This window comes from Panthera onca, chromosome E3 (assembly GCF_046562875.1).
Source record: "Panthera onca isolate mPanOnc1 chromosome E3, mPanOnc1 haplotype 2, whole genome shotgun sequence".
NCBI lineage: Eukaryota > Metazoa > Chordata > Mammalia > Carnivora > Felidae > Panthera > Panthera onca.
Window position 1 is genome coordinate 37,528,319 of NC_138354.1, and position 21,569 is coordinate 37,549,887.

The window sequence follows — 21,569 nt, forward strand, 5'->3', positions numbered from 1 at the left end:
CAATCACAAGGAAGGGGCCACCTTTGGCCCATAGACCAGAGTCTGTCCCCACCACTAGAGCAGTTTCTCCAAGAGAAAAGGAACTGAACCATCTTGAAGGCTAGCACCTAGACCAGCACCTGGCACATAGTAGCTGCTCAAATACTTAGAGAAGGAATGAAAAGAAAGAATGAAAACGGCCCTCAGTATTGAGAAGTGAAGTTCTCCTAATGGCACCATCTTATGCTAAGGAACACTGCCAGGGCAGGACTCTCCACCAAGGCTGGGTCCTGGAAAAGTGACAGCTGAGTGTTGCGAGGAGGACAGAATTCATGAATACAAACTATAGTTTTGCAAGAGTCAAGACCATGAGTGTTCCCTGCTTCAGGGCACACACCCTGGTTGGGCGCTGGAATACCCAGACTTAGGGTAAATCCTGGTACACACCCCCCCACACACACACACACACAACCAGCCTCCATTTACATTCCCTTAAGACCTCATGAGCATGATATATGAAATCCAACAGGCTCTCTTTAACACGACCAACCCTCACACTTTCCTCGTGTCTGTGGAGCCACATATCCTCTGCCTGCTGCTCCTCTGATGCCTCTCATGGATTCTTCTCCTCATCATTAAGATTTCCTCATGCTTATACTAAATCCCCTCCTCTTGCCTCTCCACTCTCTCCCCAATCAACCTCAGGTGTCCCCCGGCCTCGAGTACCATCTACACTGACGACTCTCAAGTCTGAATCTCCAGCCCCAGACCTGTCTATCCTGTTAGACATTGTCACCTGGGTCTGAGAGCAACCTTAGCCAAAGTCCAAAACCAAATTCATAGTCTTCCCTGCCATTCTGGAAGTCAATCCGACCCTGCCTCTTTCTCATTGCCATACTAAATACATACTTAAGTCTTTAATGTATCTCATAAGCTTTCCTCTGTTCAGGCACGCAACTCCACTCACTACCGTCACCACCATCACAGCCACCACATCCCTGACATAGACCCTTGTCTCAGCGCCCAAACTGGTCTCTCTCCTGCTCCTTCAGCTCCAAATCATGTTCCAGAGAACAAAAAAAGACAACAAACATCTCACCAAAATGAAAAGAATCAGGAGAATATCGCCCAGCAGTCTGCATCTCTCTAGCTGAGAAGTCCAAACCAAGCCCTGGTTTGCCAGCACTGGGGTTAAACGTTTCTGAAATGATTATAGCTAAGGGCTACACAGCTCACAATCCAAAACTAATGCAGGCACAGAGGCACCTGCCTCCCCAGAAGAATCTGAGCCATCCAGTGTGTGGCCTGTACCTCTCTGTTCTAACAGAAAGGAATGCCCTCCATGCCTTTTTCCTCCTTGGAGGACCCTCCACCACCAACCTGCACCCCACTTTTGGCCCTTGGAGAATGAGGGAACCTCCTACAATTTCTCACTTCCACACTGCAGGCCTCAGAAGCTTGCCTCACAAATTATAGGAGAGCCCATGCAGCACCGTGTTCCGGTGGGTGGCCATGTCTTCATGTCAGCTTGAGAGATTGTTGCCAGGGAAATATCTATATTTCAGCAGAGAAAGCGTCAGCCCTGTGGAGTCCAGCTGTGCTCAAATGGGAATCCAGAAACCCAGATGTTGGTCCAAAAGCCCTGTCGTGGCAAGCCAGCTTTGGAATTCTCCCGTGTGGGAGTGAACTGAGTGCCACCCGCTCTGACTGCCCACACCCCTGCCTCCTGGAATCCTGGACCCAGAAAACCAAGGAGGAAATTGGAGAGAAACTGGTGAATTCCATGTGGAAAGCTGAGATGCTACACAAATCCAATCTGAGGTTTTGGTGGATGATGTTCCTCCCTCACACCTCACCAAATGGATAAGGGGATGGGAGACAGAGTCTGACTCACCCAAATAAGTAAAAATGGAATTGACCATTTGTTTTGTGCTCTCCTAAACCATTTCTGTTTGTTATCTTGTAATTGTATTGAATGCCAACATAACAACCCATTGAGGTTCTATCTCACTCTCTCCATTTTACAGATGAGGAAACTGAGGCCCATAAAAATTGAATAAATTTCCCATGGCCACATAGCTCATAAGTGGTACAGCAAGGACCCAAACTTAACACCTACTCTCTGAAACAGTTTTACAAGTGTAGACCCGTGGCTTTCAGACAAGGTATTTCATCTGCCTCCTCTCCAAGCCCTAGACATTTGGCAATGTCTGGGGACATGTTTGGTTGTCACACTAGTGATGGAGAGGCAGTGTTAATGCCATCCAGTGGCTACAGGCCAGGGATGCTGCTAAGGACAGCTCCCCACAACACAAAATGATCTGGCCTCAAATGTCACTAGTGCCAAAGTTGAGACACTCAGGTGCAGACTATCACCAGTGAGCTGGGAGAGACCGGCAGTCTGGACTCTCCTCTGTAGGGGAACCCCTACAGATGATAACCTCCGCACTCTGGTCTCAATCCTGGGGACTCTTGAATGGGGATTCCAACAGGGGGTTTCAGCTCTGCCCAGCACAACCCAGAAGTCTATGCCAAGTTTCCAGATCCTGAGAAAAGCTGAACAGACAACTAAGGTTGATAACCAATTACCTAGAAGAGACCCTTCTCTACCCCCAGGAAGAGCGGCAGGCCAGAATCACCCTGGGGTCACTTTAAAGGAGTCAATAAAGGCTCTGGGAGGATTGGTTCTTTGATACCTTCTCAGCAGCACTGGTCCTGAGGGGGCAAAAGGAGTCTGTGAAACTTCTGATCCCTGATGGGGGATCAGCCCTCACTAGGCACACACCCTCCTCCTGGCACACCTCCAGCAGAGCTCTGCACTGAGATGGCTCCTGAGGCCCCATTTTATCTCCTCAAAGCACTCCGTAGCAACCACCAGAGGAAAGAAACCCCCCTACCTTAAAGGCAAGAGCCAAGCCTGGGAGCCACTTTGAAGGATAACCAGCCACATGTAAACCTCAGCCATCCAAAGCTCCAGACCCAGTGAAGGGAAGGGGTATTTTATCCTTTAGAAACATCTAGATGCAACATGGACAGGGAGGTGATATCCATGCAGCTTCTGCAGAGAAAAGCCCAAAATGATCTGCACCTAAAAATAAGCTGCTATTAAAGAACAAGGATGTTTTTGACATTTTAGCCAAGCTAATGGTCTACACAGACAAAAATCTCATGAAAAAGCATTCTGTCCTTCTTTCTCCATTTGGACATGGTCTGTGAGTGAAGAAATGGGCTTTCCTCCTCAAAAAAATAGCTGCTGCTCTGGCACCAGCCCGAAACTGCTTCCTGGGCTCTTTAAAGAGAATATTCCTGTAGAAACTACAAGGGAGGAGAAATCTGTCTGACAGGCATTCTGGGCAGCACGGGCTTGGCCAACCTTTAAACTTGAAAACCAAGACACCCCCACTGTGAACGGTGACTTCCTCCAGAAGATCCAGGTGCCCCAAAAGGAGAAAATTGGATTCAGGCTCAGGAAACAAGGACAGTTTCTGTCCAGTTATGACATAATCCTTTAAACCATGGCATCCCCATTTCTCTTTGTGAAACAAAAAGTTCAATAGGGTTTCTGCCTTTTAAAAGTTTCATCACCTGCACATAATTTCTTAACCTTCAGAAAGCACTTAATGTGGAGATTCTGGCCTAAGACCCTCATCTCCTGTGATGCACCCCCAGAACTAAAGATGACAGCAAGCAAGCTGCATGGAGTGAATTTCAGTACTAAACCACATTTACTAAGCACATACTATGTGTCAGGCTTAATGCTAAGTGCTTTCTATGGATAACCTTTACTTAATCTCAGGGATAATAATCCCGTGAAACAAGGCCTGCTGACATATCCATTTCACCAGTGAGGACACCAAGGCTCAGAGAGGTTAAGTGACTCACTCTGAGTCACCAAGCAAAGGAAGGTCAGAGCCAGGATTCAAACCCACATTCCTAAGCATCCCACTGCACTTGGGTCACTTCCTCCCACCCTCATATCCTGGTCTTTTGCAAAGTCCCAAGTAACGAGGGAAGTGATAGAGAGAGGGGCTTCAACAGTAAAAGTTTCAGCACCGCACTGCCCCCATAATCATGTTTCTGACAGGGCCTCTCCTCTCACCACACTGCGACACATCCCTCTCACTCTTTCCATGGGATGTGTCCCAATAAACCTTTCATAAGGATTATCCTTCTTCTGGCATCTGAGACAGAAATTCACCTGGTTCTGGTGTCCAAGTGGCCCACAATATGAACACAATCACAATCATAGGGAGGTAAGGTCTCCGAAGCAGTGCCTGGGAGCAGCCCCACACCGGGTCGGCTGGGCTTTGATGCAGCCAGGTGAACGGAGACAGGCAGCAGCTGGCTATGTGGATTTGGGAGAAAGAAGGGGAACTCTCTCACAGGGCTCACTAGCCACTAAACAAATTTTTAAGACAAGCTCAGCCAAGCAAATGGTCAAGAATAAAAATATTTGTAAGAAACAAAAAGGTCAACCCCGTTATCCATTAAAAACTCTCAAAGTAGCAGCCCTTGCCATGGGGACAGCTATCCAGCCAACCCTCATCTGTCCTCCAGACTCATGTGCTCCCCAAATGTAAGGTCAACCAGGTCACAATTGGAAGATTCAAGAAAAGAAGCAGAAAGCGGGAACCAAGGGATCAAGCGGGGCACTGACCTCCATCACACACATGCCTAGTGACTCATGTAACCATGCACATATGCAACAAAACACCCTCACGCATACCCTCAGGCAGCAGGGACCACAGCCAGGTAGCACCCGAGAGAATGCACAGAACTTTGCCTCACTGTCCCTCTCTGAAAGGATAAGGAGAGAAGAGTGACTTGGGGGTGGAAGCCACCTGCTTTCTCTCTCAACTCTCACTGCCCAACCAGAATGGGGAACAATGACAGGAAGATACAGGGCAGGTGAGGGGCAGGGCGAGCTGCTGCCAGCCCACATGCTGACAGAACAGGGTCTGGCAGAACCTATGCTGAGGCATTTCCCACCCAAATCCCTTACCAGGTGAGGGAAACACACACCGGAGTAAAGTCCCAAAAAGACACCTAAAACAGCACTGTCTAGGAGGGAGGTGTAGGGTGAGGGCTGCTCAGAGCCCTCCTTCCCTTCACCTCCTTCCCCTTCAGGGGGCCCCCAGGACACAGGGCTTCCTCTTCCCCTCTTTGGCCAACCGCAGAACCCATGGGTCTCGCAGCCAGATACAACGACGGCGTGGGAGAATCAGCAAGTCGATGCTACATAAACAAGAAGGGGGTTGCGACCAACAACCAAGCATCTAGTTTCTCTGGAGGTCCCCACGAGCTGTCACACCGCGCCTGCCTGCAGGAGTTGCTGCCCAATTATCAACTTGGACCTGACTGCCGACGGGGAGCATCCCCGCCCACCCCACCCCACCTCTAGCCCCCGTCCCTCCTGAGCCCCCGCTCACTTACACCTCTGCCTTCGCCACCTGTCTGGGTGCCGGTCTCTTCCCTGCCCAGACGTGGCGCGTCTTCTCCTTCCTCCTGCGCTGCGCTTCCTCCCTCCAGCCCCAGCTTCAATCTCTTCTCCTCCGGAGGGGCATCCTCCTCCTCCCGCCTCTGCCAGCCATCCCTGCCTCTGAGCTTGCCCGAGTCTTCGGGGCTGCCAGAAGGGCTGGCCATGGCTCCAGGGGGCTCTGCCTGCACTTGGGGAAGAGAAAGGACCCAGCAGCCTTCCGAACCCAGCGGCCTGTCGGTGGGAGATCGGGCTTCTGAGCGCGGGCTCGGTGGGTTCGCGCGGCTCGGCTCCGAGCTGGGCTCCTCCGTGGACCACTCCTGTCTCTCTGCCGCCCCCTTCTGGCTGCTCACGCAAAACGCAGGCACGCGTGGAAGAGGCCTGCGCTCCTCTCACCTGCCAGGGGCCAGGCCCGCTCTGGCAAAGCCCTGCCCCCAAATCGCACCCCCATGGTCTCCCTGACCAAGGAAGGGAGGAGAGAAGGGACAGACAGACATCCACTTCTCGAATCCCCTGCGAGGACAGACACCCTGGTCTTTGATACTATTCTGTATCTTGAATGATTTAGAGGTGGTTGGAAAACAGGCTGCTCTGAACAGATCAAGAGAGTGATGGGTTTAATGTAGAGACACCACCTTGCAAAGCTGTGCTTACCTATCAAGGATGTTTATTGAGCATCACTATGGGCCAGGCACTGCGTGTGGGAGGGAATTATAACAGTGACCATGGCAGGCATTGTCTCCGACCAGGTGGAGCCCGGTGCCTGGTGGGGAAAGTGTTAATTGACATTGTCAACGGGTGAAGGACTGCAACAGAGGACTGCTGGGAACAAGGGAACCTAAAACAAAAGAGCCTCAGCAGGTCTGGGGCTGGGAAAGGGGCAGAGGAAATGAACACTGAATGGAGATGTACAAGATGAATAGTTCTCCCAGGTAAAGGGTGTTCCAGCAAAGAGAATAGCATGTGCAAAAGTCCAGAGGCTGGGATGAAGGCAGCAAGAAGCCAGTGGGGCTGCAACAGGGTGGGTGAGGGCAGAGAGGTGTAGTGGATGGAGAGGTTGCCAGGGACCAGGCATGCAAGGCCAGACCAGGTAGAGGACCACAGCAGGGACTCAGCACATCAGCAGTGCTGATGGACAAAGGGAGGCGACTTTGAGAAATATTTTGCAATGATGGATTGATAAATCTAAGTGTGCCCCCCAACATGCCCTTAATGTCATTGTGGGACTCCCTCCTCAGCTGTGTTAGTTGAACTAGGAGGTACTTTCTGGACATATAAGTGTTAACACTGTGTCCAGGGAAGGCTGAGTGAACGTCAGTCTCCTACATTCCCTGAGCTTCCTCAACCAAGCACTGAGACCATGCTGCAATTGCTTGTTCAGTTTTTCCCCCACTAAGCTCCTTCAGGCATCACTTCCTCTACCTTGTTCATGCTTTTATGCTGAAAAGCTGTCAAAGTGGGTGGCCCATAGTAGGTGCCCAAGAAGTATTTGTTGCATAAGTAGGGATCTTCTCCCACCCAGGGTTCTCTGAATTCTCCACCTTCCCCCTCTTGCTCTGGCCCTTTTGTCTCTCCTCCATCCCTTCTCTCCCCACTGGCACAAATAGTTCTAATAACCACAGGTGGGCTTTGAGACCCTCTTATTAATTCATCTTGTCACATATTAATTCATCTAAACCTCACAACAACCCTGTCATTATCCCCACTGTGCAGAGGTGGAGACCAAGGTATAAAGAGGGTGAGCAACATGCGCAAGGCACACAATAGTGAGAACTGTTCCCACTGGCATGCACTGAGGTCAATGGATTCCAGATGGCAGAAGCCAAGTGGCAGCACTCAATGGCCAAAGGCAAAGTGGGCATGGTTACCATGGACAGTACAGTAAAGCAGAAATCAAGACAGTCTGACACGCAGAGAAGAATGGCATTGGGAAGTCAGGCATGGTATAGTGCTCCTAGAAGTGAATAGATGGGAAGCCTACTGAATTCTTACTGATCTGAATGAGAAGAGTTCTAGGTCAAGTGAAGAAAAGTCTAACTTGAATTGTAAAAGCAGTCATTACCCCTCAGTCAGCTCCCAGACTTGAGCCAGCTTACAGACCCAGAGAGATTTGGTCCCCTTGAGGAAGGATCTTGGTACATTGCCAAAAATTGTATAATGTTCATCTTTTTCACAGCCTTCCCCAAAGGTACCTATGGCCCTTTCCCAGAGAGACTGCTTGAGGAAAAGGAAAAAATGAGACATTTCCAGGATCACTGGACACAGGCTCTAAACCAACACTAATTCTAGGAGATCCAAAACATCACTGGGATCCACAAGAGTAGGGCTTATATAGGTCAGATGACCAATAGAGTTTTAGCTCTACTGTCTCACAGTGGACCTGGTGGGACCCCAAACCCATTGCGGTTATTATACAGTGATAGAGCTGGATTCAAACCTAGGTTGTCCAACTGAGAGACTGTGCTTTTAACCACAAAACAGTCTGACATTTCTAGGAGGAAAATATAATTCAGGACTCTGGTTTCCACACTTCCAGCTTGGCCCTGGGTCATAATGTCAATGCCATTTTCTGCAGCATTTGAAACTAGGCAGAAAAATTAGGGACAATCAAAAGGTCACAAGACCTGACATCAAAAGAAAGGGCATGAGTTTACCAAGCAGCTTCCCAGCAGCTTGACTAGATCTGATGGTCAAGGTGAGGGAAAGGCCAGAACAAAGGTAAGCCCATTTACCCTCACCTGGGAAAGTGGCTGGCCTCAGGCAAAGGCAAGTCAGCATGTGCAGAAGTGAGGAGGGCAAGAGATGAGCAGAAGAGCACCCACGACACCGGTTATGAAACCTAGCCTAGCTGTGGTCAGCCAGCTTCAGCCAGACAAATGTAAACAGGGTAGTGACGGGGAAGTTCCTTTGGTGGGTCTCAAAGACGTCCAAATTCTCACCCTTCTACAGTGGGACTTAGAGGGCAGGTTAGCTCAGCTGGGGCTCTGGGGACAGAGTTCAATAGGGGCTCTGGCTTCACTCTTAACCGCATAACCTCATGCAGGGAAACTGACCTTCGGGAGCTTCAGTTTTCTCATCTGTAAAATGGGCATAACAGTACCTCATGAGGATTATTGTGAATTGAACAAAAGTATGCATATAAAGCTCTTAGCATGATGCATAATAAGGGCTCAAAAAGAAAGTGTATCACTTGAAACTAATATAACATTGTGTATCAACTACACTCAAATTTTAAAAAAGTCTTAAAGAAAAGAAAAGAAAGTGTATCTACTTTTAACTATCATTAACTCATGTGCTTTTCTTAAAGGGAAGGCAAGTCTGGCCTTGAAGTTGGAGGGTCCTAAGACTTTAGATGGGATGGTTGAGAGGAGGGAGACTGAATAAGGATGAGACTAACAGCCAAAGTTAGGAAGTCAAAGACAAAGGGCAGGGGGTTGGACAGCCACCTCCTCTGCTTGAGCCAGGTCAGCCAAAGAAGCTGAGTCTGACATCTGAAGCTTGTCATGAATGAGGCCATGAGGAACGTAAACCCCATAGCTTCCCTGCCGAAATCCCTCTTGTAAACTTCTAACCATTTGGGAGGTGTAGGGAGGAATTCAGCAGTTAGGACCACCATCTTCCCACTAACGCCCATCTTGGGTTGTTAGCTGAGGGCCAGGACTCCATCAAGATGAGACAAGCATCTTCTTAGGCTATCCAGGCACTGACCCCCATTGGACAGACCCCTGGTCCCAAGGCATTGCTGCCTTCTCTCCAATGAGAAACCCCAACAGAGGGTACTGACCCCTCCAAACCCATAACTTCTTCAAACAACTGTCCCACAAGACATGAAACTCTTTGTACCACCTACATACCACTTATAGCATATCCATTGGCTATAAGTCATGACCCCCAATGTCAGCCATGACTCCCATTGTACTGAAGAGTCAGGATTTGTACAGCTCCACACCATTACTGAGAATCCCATAAATGCTATCTTACTTCCATTGGTACTCACCTGGGACAGGGTAGCTTTCTCCTCCCAAACTGTACCCCCATGTGGCCATGTATCCTCGTTTATACACTCTCAGCTTCTACTTCACTTGGAATGGGTATGTATCTGTACATCTTGCACCTGTAAATTATGCAAGGACCTATATAGTTCCTACCAGGGCCATTAACAAGCTTTCCATCAGCCTCACCATGAGGGCATAATCCTGCTGGTGGTTTATTCTTACTTTTAAATTTTCTTTTTACATTATCAAGATGCAAATGATATATCCCAACAAGTCACCAAATTCCAGGTTCAAAAATGTTACTTTTTGCCCATCTATCCTTTAACTCTGGGATGTGACTAGAATCTTGGGGCAGGGGGGCGGGGGCAGTTCTCCTCCTCCCAAGAATCATTGCCATACAGCTCTTCATCTACTTAATCCACACACAGGGTTTCTGAGGGTGTCTCCCACACTCCCTAGCACCCAAATTTTTCCCTCCTCAGTTCTGAACCAAATCAGTGAGCAGACATCTGCCAGGAGAGGGGCACAAACATCAGACATCAGTGTTTATCTAAACTATTCCTGCCAGCCCTTCCTAGAGGCATCTTAGGCATATGAATATTTGTCTGGATTATCCAAATCTTCCCTCCTCGTGTTCTTACTAAGTGAGTACGCACTATGTCCCGTTGTTTCTGCCATGAAGTGCCGATTGTTGCAAGAGCCTTTTAATATACACACAACACTTACAACAAAGACAAATCCCTGCCTTCTCCTTGGCACAACCACACCATAACTTGCAGAGTTTAGAGAAGACAGCATTAAAGGCAGCGCCCACACAGCCTGTGTGCACAAGAGACAGCACTGGGAGGGGAGGATGGCAGTGCCCCCACTCCCGAACACCATCATCTTGAGCCAAGAGACTGCCCCAGAGAGGGCCACGGGACAGTGATGAGAGTGAGTACAATGAGTTCTGGGGTAGGCAGGGCTCTTGAGCTCAAAAGCTTCTGGACAGATCCCCAGCCAAGCCCTATAGGGTCCTCAGACTCTCAACATCTCAGAATCAACAGAGCTTGATGCTTAAGGGCTCATTTTTGTGCAGCACATTTTTTTCCAGAAAACTCTATGCAATTCATTGTGTGAAGGGGAGATTAAAAGGAGGTTTTGTGGGCAATGGGATAAAAACCCATAATAGCTCATGAACTATTGAACCTGCTGAAATTACATGTACATTATTTCCATTTTTCTCAGAGGAAGATATAATTCTGCATTCAAATTTACAAAGGGTTCCATGATCCCCTAAAAAAAGGCAAGAACCACCAAACTATGCATTTGCTCTAATATTTAATACAGTTTGATCATAAAGATGACCAAGAAAAAAAGGGGGGAGTTAAATGTCATTATTTGGATGTCTCTATCATGTGAGGCACTTTATATAAATTATCTCATTTCTTTCTCATACTAACTGTATGAAGTAATTATTAGCAGCAGCCCCATTTTTCAGATAAGGAGACTGAGGATAGAGAGTACAAGTTACTTCCACATGCCATCCAGTTGATAAAAGCCATAGTAATAATAGCAAAATAACAATAGCTGATGTTTTTGAGAGCTGACTGGGTGTCGGACACTGTTCTAAACACTTCAGGTATATTAGCTAATTAAATCTTCACAATAGCCCATTGAGGTGGATATTGTCATCATTACCATTATTTTCCCCATTTGACAGATGAGGAAGTTGAAGCTCTGAGTGGTTAAACAACTGATCCAAGGTCACCCGACTAGTAAGAAACGGAGCTGGGACTTCCATTTCAATTGTCTGTCTTGGGCCCATGCTCTTAACCTCTCAGTGACATCACCTCCCAGAATTTTCTGGTGACCACTATAAGATTAGGCTGATTTGACTGTTTAGGACCAGCAAATACCACAAGGTATCCTGTAGTAGTAATTCCAGGGTTAACATTAGCAAGAGCCTCATCCTTCGTTTTCTCTTACATTCAAGTACCATGCACCACCCAGAAGCAGCCACACCCATTTTCCCAACAAAACAAAGGTGAAGAAAGTTCACCCAATCCCACAGTAATTGAGGGAAATAAGGTTTGAACCCAAGTACATCTGCCTTCTGACCCTGAACTCCAAGACACAATGCAGCTGCCTATTCAGTATCTTATCTTCCTACATGGAAAGTCCTGAGGCTTGGTGGAGGGCTGCAAGGTCCCTGGAAAGTCCCTGTGAAGCACAGAGGGTAAACAGCAAGCCCCTTGCTACCTTGAGAAGATTAGAAAGAAAAAAACAAATAGTAACCACATGGGTTGGGAGATGCCCTTGATTATCCAAATAGAGTAGGAAATTCCCCCATCCCTTGGGCTGACCAAGGATCAAAGACTCCTAAGACAGAAGTGACTCTCATCTTTTCTTCCACAGAGCTGTCAACCCTCAGCAAAAGTCCCAGTGGGCAAGGCCACTTGTGTTTGTGCACCGACTTTATTGCCATGCTATTCTATGGGCATGAGTAAGATTATTCTCCAAGCAATGCCCCCAATGCTGAGTAGAATCCATCGGAAATAATAACCTCGGTTCTTACATACATGTACACACACACACACACACACACACACACACACACACACACATATAATTTAAGGATCCTGGGGGAGTGAGTGGAAATGCTTCTGAAAAAAGATATACATTGTCTCCCCATCACGGACCGACCATAGCCTTTGACCCTTTCTTCACCTAGGTCATTCCACTGCTATTGGTATGTAAACAACTTTTTCCTCTCCATGTACTATTCTCTCCCTCTCTCCCTCTTGCACATGCGCACTACTATTTCCTCTCTTCCTGCTGGACTTCCTCCTATTCTTATCAATGCATAATCCCCAATGACCAGAGCCACATACCCCTTTCCTCACTGGCTGTGTCACTGATTTCCAATCCTTTCCAGCAGGACTTAAGCTTCAGCACCACGGCCAGAGCAAAACTCGCTTTTTCCTTCAGACCTGTGGATGACTGGGTTTCTGACTCACTGTCTCTCCCCGTTCATCCCTCTCATTCCCTCTTGCTCCTCTTTTCTCTGCTCCTCCTTCCCTCCATCTCTCACCCTCCCTCTTTCACTCTCCTTCTCTACCATTCTACCTAATGCTGTTTAAGCACACCTGTAATAATGTCAAAGTTGTGCCCAAGGAAGTTTCTATGACAGATACAGGGACACAATCCAGCTGGCCAAGAAAACACAGTTTGTGTGGGTCCAAGGCACAAGCACCACCTGGAGATACCTTGTCTCAGCTCTGACATCTGACTGATTTGGGCACTGAGCCCTCTAGAAGGGACAAGGGATCAAAAGGGTTAAATACTGAAGTCCACACTACACTTACCACTACCAAGATGCACTAACTCCAAACACGACATTTTCCATCCTAGTTCAGAGCAGGGAAAATATTGGGGAATAAATGAGCTGAGAAGTAAGGACTCAGATTCTTTCTCACCACCCATACTTACTATCCTCTATTACTTGTCACTAAGAAGGAAAGCCTGTGTTGTGTGTATCCAAGTGTGTGTGTAACAGGCTTTGTGTGTACATATATGGGGGGGGGGGGGGTGGCAGAGCAGGGAGGGTTAGAAGAGCAAAGTGTCTGTGAACAATCCTAGCAATAGGATGGGATGCAGGCCAGATCAGTCTGAGAGAAAAAAAAAACACCAACAGATGTTACCCACCTGGGAAGAGGTTCATTATTCTGTGCAAATAATTTTTAAAGAGCTAACACTTCTTAACAATTGATACAGCCAGGCACAGCTAATTGCTTTATATGTGTCATGCCATCTAGTCATGACAACTGTATGAGGTAGACACCATTCTCATTATACATATGAAAACACTGAGCCTCAGAGACATTGGATAACTTCATCACAGTCACACAGCCAGTAAGTGACAGACACAAGCATGAGCATAAAAAAAAAAAGAAAGAGCAATCAGGTTTAAAAAGCAGAAACTAGTCCTATGCAGAGAAGTTCAATGAATTAGGGTTTATTTAACAAGCTTGGAGATTATTTTCCCCTATCTTCCAATCTCAACAAAAATTTTTCATAAGTACAATGCTGATGAGTTCTTCCTCATTTGTACAGAGTACCAAGAGAAAGGAAAGTGACTTAAAATCAAAGCATAAGTGTTTTCAGTTGGATAAATGATAGACCCTATCATCAGGGTGCATATTTTAAGCCAGGTCATTGATGTTGTGATGCAAACAGCCCTGGACAAGGGAGTTGGGAGACTTGGATTTGAACTCTTGATAACTTGCTTCAGTTCTCTGGGTCTTAGCCTTCCTCCACTCCACCCACCCCCCAGCTGCCAAAAAGGGCAGTCTCCGGCCAGGCTATCTGATGATTTGATGCTTCTTACAGCTATAGAAGTTTATGCTCCCAAAAGATGCTTCATGAAAACCCCCTCTTCCCTTCAAGATCCATAGATAGATAGATAGATAGATAGATAGATAGATAGATAGATAAAAGCGTTGGACCCTCTTTCCCTACCCAGGAGCTTAAAGAGCAGGGCATCCTCAGCAACCAATGGGGGCCATGGAAAATGCCCAATGAGTCTGTCCAAAGTGTCAAATATCCCCCAGTCCCCTCTGAAGCCAGTCACACATCTGCCCCCTTTCAGGTGTTAATCCATCAGCTGGATTTCCTGGGGAAACAGAACTCATTCTTAAGCTCTCTTTTATGGCTTTTACCCAGAATTGATTTGAATAAATCAGTCTAATGCTCTCTCTACAATGGAACCAATTGTAAAAGAGCTTTATTTGCTCAGCTTTGAAAGCAGGTTGGAGCTGACTTTTTCCCATTCCAGGGCTGCTGGAAAAAAAGAAAAAAGAGAAAAGAAGCATGCACAGTGAATTTGACAAAAGAGGATTCCTCGAAAGGTGGAAACCTGAAGCCCTCTCAGGATTCCCCAGCAAAGGGGTCCCCTGCAAGACCCACTCTCAGAGAAAGGAGCCAGAGATGACTAAATGGGATTTATCTGCTCCTACCTTGAGATGGTACCTGCTGTGTTCACCTAGAGGCTTGAGGAAGCAAGTTTTTCCTGAAATGCTGTTTCCCTGGTTCTTCTGATTTCTCACCTCACAAAAAAGGGCATAGCAAAAATTAACATCCATTGAGTTTTGCCAATGTGCAAGGTACGGTGCAGACTCTCAAAGGCATCTCCATTCAACAATCCCAGTGACCAGGCTTTCTTTCTATTCTGCAAATGCCCCCGCCCAAAGTCTTGCCTACCTCAGGACGTTTGTACGTGCTATTCCCTCTGCCTCTTTCTAATTCCATGCCCACACTCAGCTCCATAAGGATGGCTCCTTCTCTTCCTTCATATCTCTTTTCCAATGCCACTTCTTCCTAGGGGTCTTCCCCAAACACCCAGTGTAAATTAGGTCTTCACTATTATTCTCTAATGGACCACCTTGTTCTTTTTTTTCCATATCACTTTAGAACATAGCAGTAAGACAGTGTCTTGCTTAAGGATGCAGGTTTGGGATCTGTGAATTAATCCTCACTTCTCCTCTCATAGATGTTGACTTTGGGCAAGTTACTTAATCACTCTGTGTCTCAGTTTCCTCACCTGAAATGTGAGGGTTATAAAAATGCCCACCTCTTAGAGCTGCTATAAAGATTAGCTGGGCTGAAATCTTTAAGGCGCTTTGAAATGTGCCTGGCATGTAGTAAGTACTCTATAAACATTTGCTACTACCTGCACTGTGACTGTTTGATTTGTGTCTGTCTCCCCCCACCACTGAACCTGTGAACTCCAAGAACATAGAGTGTGGTCATTCTGTTCATGATAGCTCAAGGTCAAGTTCAGAGCTTAGCATACTTGAGTACTAAAAAAAATACTTTCTGAATGGGTGAAAGTTTTGTTTGTTATATTGCATTCCCTACACAGTTTTAAAACATAAAGCAGAGGGGCATCTGGATGGCTCAGTCAGTTAAGTGTCTGACTTTGGCTCAGGTCATGATCTCACAGTTCATGAGTTCTAGCCTTACACCAGGCTCTCTGCTGTCAGCACAGAGCCTGCTTTGAATCCTGTCTCCTTTTCTCTCAGTTCCTCCCAACCTTCTCTCAAAAATAAAATAACATTTAAAAAATAAATAAAAGACAAAACAGAAATGGCACTGGTTTTTATGATTTCATAGATGGAAAAACTAAGGCTGGAAATCTTCATTTATCCAAACTAGCCAATCAGGTGTCCAAGCAAGTGAGAGCCCATGTGGCCAGCACTGTTTCCACTAGAAGACAGGACAGAGAAACTTGGGGCTGCCTCTTTTCCCTCTGGGACCTGAGGTCACCACACCTCAGCAATAATGATGTAATAGCACAATTCAGGGCCCAGGGAATGAGGCTCACAGGGTTGCCTGCAAGCTTGCCCCACCAGTCCCTCCCACAGGATCCTGATGAGCTATAAAATCAGGCCAAGGGATCAAGCTGATGGTACAAGACAGGGACCAAGGAAGTAATACTGAGACTGAGGATGCAGGGATTGAGGGTCCTCACTCCCAAATGGGTACATTGATCAGAATGCCTCTCAAGAAGCGGTTTGACCTTTATAATCAAGCAGAGGTTGGAATCACATATTCGTTTGTTCACTGTTATCCCCAACGCTCTTGACAAAGTGCTGTCTTTGGTAACTATTTGTTGAATGAGCGAATTACTACACTGATGGGTGGATGAATGAAATGCAGCAGCAATGACAACTCTTATTTGTGCAGCTTTCTCCTTCCTTCCTTTCTCTAACTCCTAATTCAAGGAAGTAGGGAACATAAGGACTAAGAGGGCAGACTCTGAAGACAGACTGCCCAAGTTCAAATCCCAGCTCCACCATTTACTGTGTGACAATGAACAAGCTATCTAGCCCCCTCTGTGCCTCCGTTTGCCCATCTGTAAAATGAGGGTGTTAATAATCCCTTCCTAATGAGACTATCAGGTTTAGATGAGTTCATACACATAAAGCACTTGGAACAGTGCCTGGTATGCAGCAAATGCTCAAAATAAGCCTTAGTTGTTATTGTTCCCATACTGGTTTTCTCGGCACATGTATTATTTCAGGCTTATTTGACTTGCCTCTTGCTATAAGCTTCCTTGAGCCCTTTTGGGGAAGAGGCAGAACACAAATCAATTTAATAAATGAACTACTCAAATATAACATTTACAGGGTGGACTTAATCTAACAGATTTTCCCCTAATAAGACACACTTGCAAATTAAACTGTCTAATTTAGTAATATCTTTCAAAATGTTAAATGCTCATACCCTCTGCCCCAGAAATCTCACTTCTAGGGACTGATCCCAGAGATATGCTCACATGAGTGAGTCAAGATGGTGTACAAGGAAATTCATTGCAACATCGTTTGGAAAAGCAAACAACTGGAAACAACCTACATGTCCATGCATGGAAGATTGCCTAAATGAATTTATGGCATAGCCATAAAGCAGAATATATGCAGCTACTAAAAAATGGAGCAAAGTTTTATGCATTGACATAGAAATAACTCCAAGACATACTGTTTATGAAAAAAAAATGTTGCAGAGTATCATGTAGAGCATGACTTCGTTTGTGCTTCTAAACACACGCACCTACCTACACACACACACACACACACACACACACACACACACCATAGTCATTATCCACATTTTATAGATTAAAACACTGAGACTGATAACCCAAAGGTCCCATGGCTAGGAAATGATTATGTCTACTCTTATCCACTCTGCCTTGTAACAGGGTCTCAGCACAGAGAGACACATGAAAGATCAGAGCACTTTCAAGGTGCAATTCTGGTAACAGATAAGGAAAAACTGAAACAGTTAAAGGTGCTGACATCAGACAGAGGCTGGGGGTATGTACTGGCTCTTTTTTCTAGGCTCGTTCTAATGTTTTGTGCCTCTCTCTTTCTGAAATCAGTATTTACATAACACTTTCTAAAAATGTGCCATTTTCCAAGAGATAAATAAAATAAAAAGATAAATAATGATGAAAATGGAGTATATGCATACAATGTAACATTTTTCTGTCTTAAAAAAGGAAGTTCTGATGCATGCTATAATGTGGATGAAACTTGGAGACATTATGCTCAGTGAAATAAGCCAGATACAAGAAGACAAATATTGCATAAATCCATTTATGTGAGGTACCTACCATCATCAAATTCATAGAGACAGAAAGGAGTATGGTGGCTGGGACAGGGGAGAATGGGAGTTAGTGTTTAATGGGCAAGGAGTTTCAGTTTGAGAAGGTGAAAAAGTCCTGGAAACGAGTGGTGGTGATGTTTGCATAACAATGTGAATATATTTAAATGCCACTGAATTGTACACTTAAAATGTTTAAAATGGTACATCTTATGTTATGTGTACTTTACCACAAAAAAAAATTTTTATGCTCTAGTCTCCTAAACCCCATGGGAAATCCATGGAAATCCATGAGAAAAGAACCTGAGATCAGGGTTGGAGACAAAAAAGGCTCAGTTATGGGTACGACTTGCCCACCTTTCACCCTTCCCTGCCCCCTGCCTTCAACCTAAAGTGGTTGGTTGAAACTCTTTTGTTTTGATTTTCTTTGAGAAAACATTTCATCCTAAATCAATGTATCCATGACAATTATAAATTACTTTTAAATTTATGCAACAGACCAGACAGTGGCCTCATGACAACACTCATGAGTTCCAAATTCACACTCTCCTGCTCCAAGCACATTTCCACATAGTAAACATTTCCACTCTGGCATATGGTCCTGGTTTGGGGTGGTTTGAAGGATACATGGTTTCCTCTCACTATATCATCTTCAAAAGTTTAAGGCTGGGTCCCCCATACCACTTGGGTTGACTCAGTGACTGGTGATCCAAAGATTCATCCAAATCTATTTGAACCTTGTATTGGTTTGGATGCTCTTGGAGTCAAGTAACAGAAAATCTGGACTCAAGCTCACTCACCCAATAAGGAAATGTATTTCCTCACACAAGTACAGATCAGAGGTAGGGCAGGGCCCAGGTGCCTTATACATCTGGGTAATTCCATCAAGATCTGAGGCTCTTTCCATCTCTCTCCTCTACCAATCCCAATCTGCACTGCATGCCAAGACCAGTTCCCCTGCTGATCACAGGATGGCTGTGACGGCATCTGAGGCTCCATGCTCCACTTTCAAGTCCAGGAAGGTTGAGGAAAACCCCTCTCTCCCATGCAAGAAATATAAATTCCCTTCAGCACAACCAGGTAAACTTTAGGACCCAGTGACCAGACAGATAATAGTCACCAGAGCAATGACATACACCAGTCAGCCTAACTCAAGAGCCACCAAACTGTATGCCACAGGTCAAATCTGGCCTACATCCGGTTTTGCAAATAAAGTTTTACTGGAACACAGATATGCCCAGTCATTCATATATTGCTCATGGCTACTCTCTCCCTACAATTGGACAGCTGAGTAGTTGCTACAGGGACCAAATAACCTGCAAAGACTAAAATAGTTACTGTCTGGCCCTTCACAGAAAAAGTTTGCTGGTCCCTGGCTTAACTGGTCACATGGGGCATAAGGGATATTGGGCAGTCAAGCCCAATGACCACCACAGACTGTTTATTATTGTTAGCCAATATTACCTCTTAGACTAACAAAGTGCTATTAATTTATCACCCACTGGGTAAAAAAATCATTTCCTTTTGTTTGCTCTAGTGTCTCTCCTTTTAAACTTCAAGGAATATCATTTAGTTCTCTCCACCCCAGATTAGGTAAGTAAGTGTGTTTAAGCAGCCTGATGTAGCAGGATACACACAGGCTATGGAATGAGTAGCCAAGCCAATAGCCAAGTGGTGGCACTGTGGTGGATATCTCATTCTACTGTTCACCAAGCACCCGTTCCCCTTCTTCTTGGTATGGTCAGCCCACTTTTCCTTTAGGGCCTGTATCCATTGCCTATAATTACATATCAGACCTTCCCAAAACTTAGTGACTTAAAACAACAACAACAATTTATTTTGTTCATAAATCTGCAGTCTTGGCAAGGCTCAACAGGTCAACTAATCTCTGTTTCACAAACCTCAACCCGGTTAATGGAAAATTTACTTTCAAGATGGCTCATTCACATGGATGGTAAATCGGTGCTGTTGGCTGGAAGCTCAGCAAAGCTATGAACAATGGACTTCCTTTCCTTGTGGTCTTCTCCGTGGGCTCCCTCGTGACATGGAGACTATGTTCCGTGATCAAGAGTTCCAAAAGCAAGGGGGCAGGAGAAAGCTGCCCTTTTTATGACCCAGACTCAGAAGACACAAAGTGCCCTTCCCAGCATAGTCATGTGCCCAGATTCACAGGAGGGAACATAGACCCCATGTCTCAGTGGGCAGGGGTTTGGTGAGAAACATCCTAAATGGAGCTATTGCATATTGTTTCAATAAAAACAATTCAGCACTATGTTTTTGCCTTGCCTATTGAAACCACCCTCATTTTCTGGATGGAACAACCCATGTATAACTTTCCAGACTCAGAAAATACATTAAGATTCTTTGACTAGCAAATTACAGAAATACAACTCAAACTAGCTTATATTAAAATGCTATTGACTTATGTACTCAGTAAGTTTGAAGGATGGTCCTAGCTTCAGGCTCAGCTGAATCCAGGTTCAAATAATGTCATCAGGGCTCTGTGTATGACTCTATTTTTATCCCTCAGCTCACCTCCACTTTATTCTCCAACAAGCTGAGCCCAAGTGGACACAACATGGCAGTTCACAGCCCCAAGGCTACTTCCTACACACAGCTCTCAGTACCAGCTTACAAAAAAGCATCTTTCCCAAAACCTCTAACCGCATGGTGAGAGACGATTTGTAGAAAACCATGATTGGCCCCATTCTTACAATATGCCCATTATGAACAAATTAATACCCAGCAGGATCGAGCCCTCTGATTGAACAAGCTTGAGTCACATAAGTACCCTGAACTACGTGAACTAAACAAGATTGCTCTGAAAGTGGGAAGGAATAGTTTACCAAAGGAAAAGGTCCTTTGTACATACTGGTCAACAAGCACGTCTGAAGAACCCAGGAAATCACAAAGGGTTCTAAGAGGATGACAAACATTGATGCTCTAGGATCCCAAAACTTCTAGGGAAATGGCAAAGAAAAGACTATTTGATGCCTTGAGTGTCCTCCCCCTTAGATTTTCTCTACCCAGGCTTAAAGAACTACAACCCTTCCCAAGTTTCAAAAGGACAGCTAGGTAATCTGCTTGTTTGTTAGTTGGTTTCGATTTAATAAAGACAGATGTGAGCTCCAGGATCTCTTGGGAGGCTGCCAGATAAAGAACCATGCAGTTAAGGGGCAGCTGGGTGGCTCAGTCAGTTGAGCATCCGACTTCAGCCCAGGTTATAATCTTGCAGTTCATGAGCCCCCTATCGAGCTCCATATCGGGCTCGCTGATGTCAGCCTGCCAGTGCAGAGCCTGCTTCAGATCCTCTGCCCCCCTCTCTCTGCCCCTCCCCTGCTTGCACTCTCCTCAAAATAAATAAATATTTTTTTTAAAAGGACCATGTAGTTAAAATTCACCCTTCGATCCCATACTCACAACAATTGCAATCATGGCTTTCTACATCTGGCAACAAGAAACAGTAATCTTTCAGCAAGTTTGAAATTTTCCTTGGTGTATTTTTCTCAGGCTTGTCACTAGAACTTCAAAGTTAACCTAAAGATACTCCTGAGTTAGTAGGAAGCTCGACAATATTTTTTTCCTGACAAATCATTGTACTTCAGCTCCAGCTATCTCTAGGAATGCAGTGGGACTCCTGGTTGGGAAAAAACTGCATCTGACCCTTCCATAGTAAGGGCTGTTGCTCACCATATGTAGTGAGGTTTTTCCAAACCCAAGAGAGAGAAATATGTCCCCTTTGCTCCATAACGCAAGAAGAAAATAAAATACAGATTCTCACAAATACAAGAAGGTTGAATTGTGTTTGTTATTCTCAGCTTCGAGGCTGCATTGATTACTTTTAGACAAAAAAGAGTTCCATTTCTAATATACAGTCACCCCACATCAGATTTATATACTTGAGTTTAAAGGAAGCCAAGTAAAGTTATCTGTTCTTGTTGTACCTGATTAACCTCAATACACAAATCCTACAA

General features: G+C 45.6%; 1 protein-coding gene across 19 annotated transcripts in view; it reads right to left on the reverse strand.

Annotated features, from left to right (window-relative positions):
• The window catches only part of RBFOX1 (RNA binding fox-1 homolog 1), a 2,063,692-nt gene extending 2,057,952 nt beyond the window's left edge, over nt 1–5,740 (reverse strand). For 2 of the 19 annotated variants that reach the window (XM_060648402.3, XM_060648400.3), the window contains exon 1: nt 5,413–5,724. In XM_060648402.3, the coding sequence (XP_060504385.1) occupies nt 5,413–5,622 (210 nt within the window). In that variant the 5' untranslated portion in view covers nt 5,623–5,724. Of the gene's footprint in view, nt 1–5,412 lie in introns of all 19 variants that reach the window. The other 17 variants (XM_060648403.3, XM_060648390.3, XM_060648401.2 and 14 more) reach the window with 12 other exon arrangements.
• Between the last annotated feature and the right edge of the window lie 15,829 nt (nt 5,741–21,569).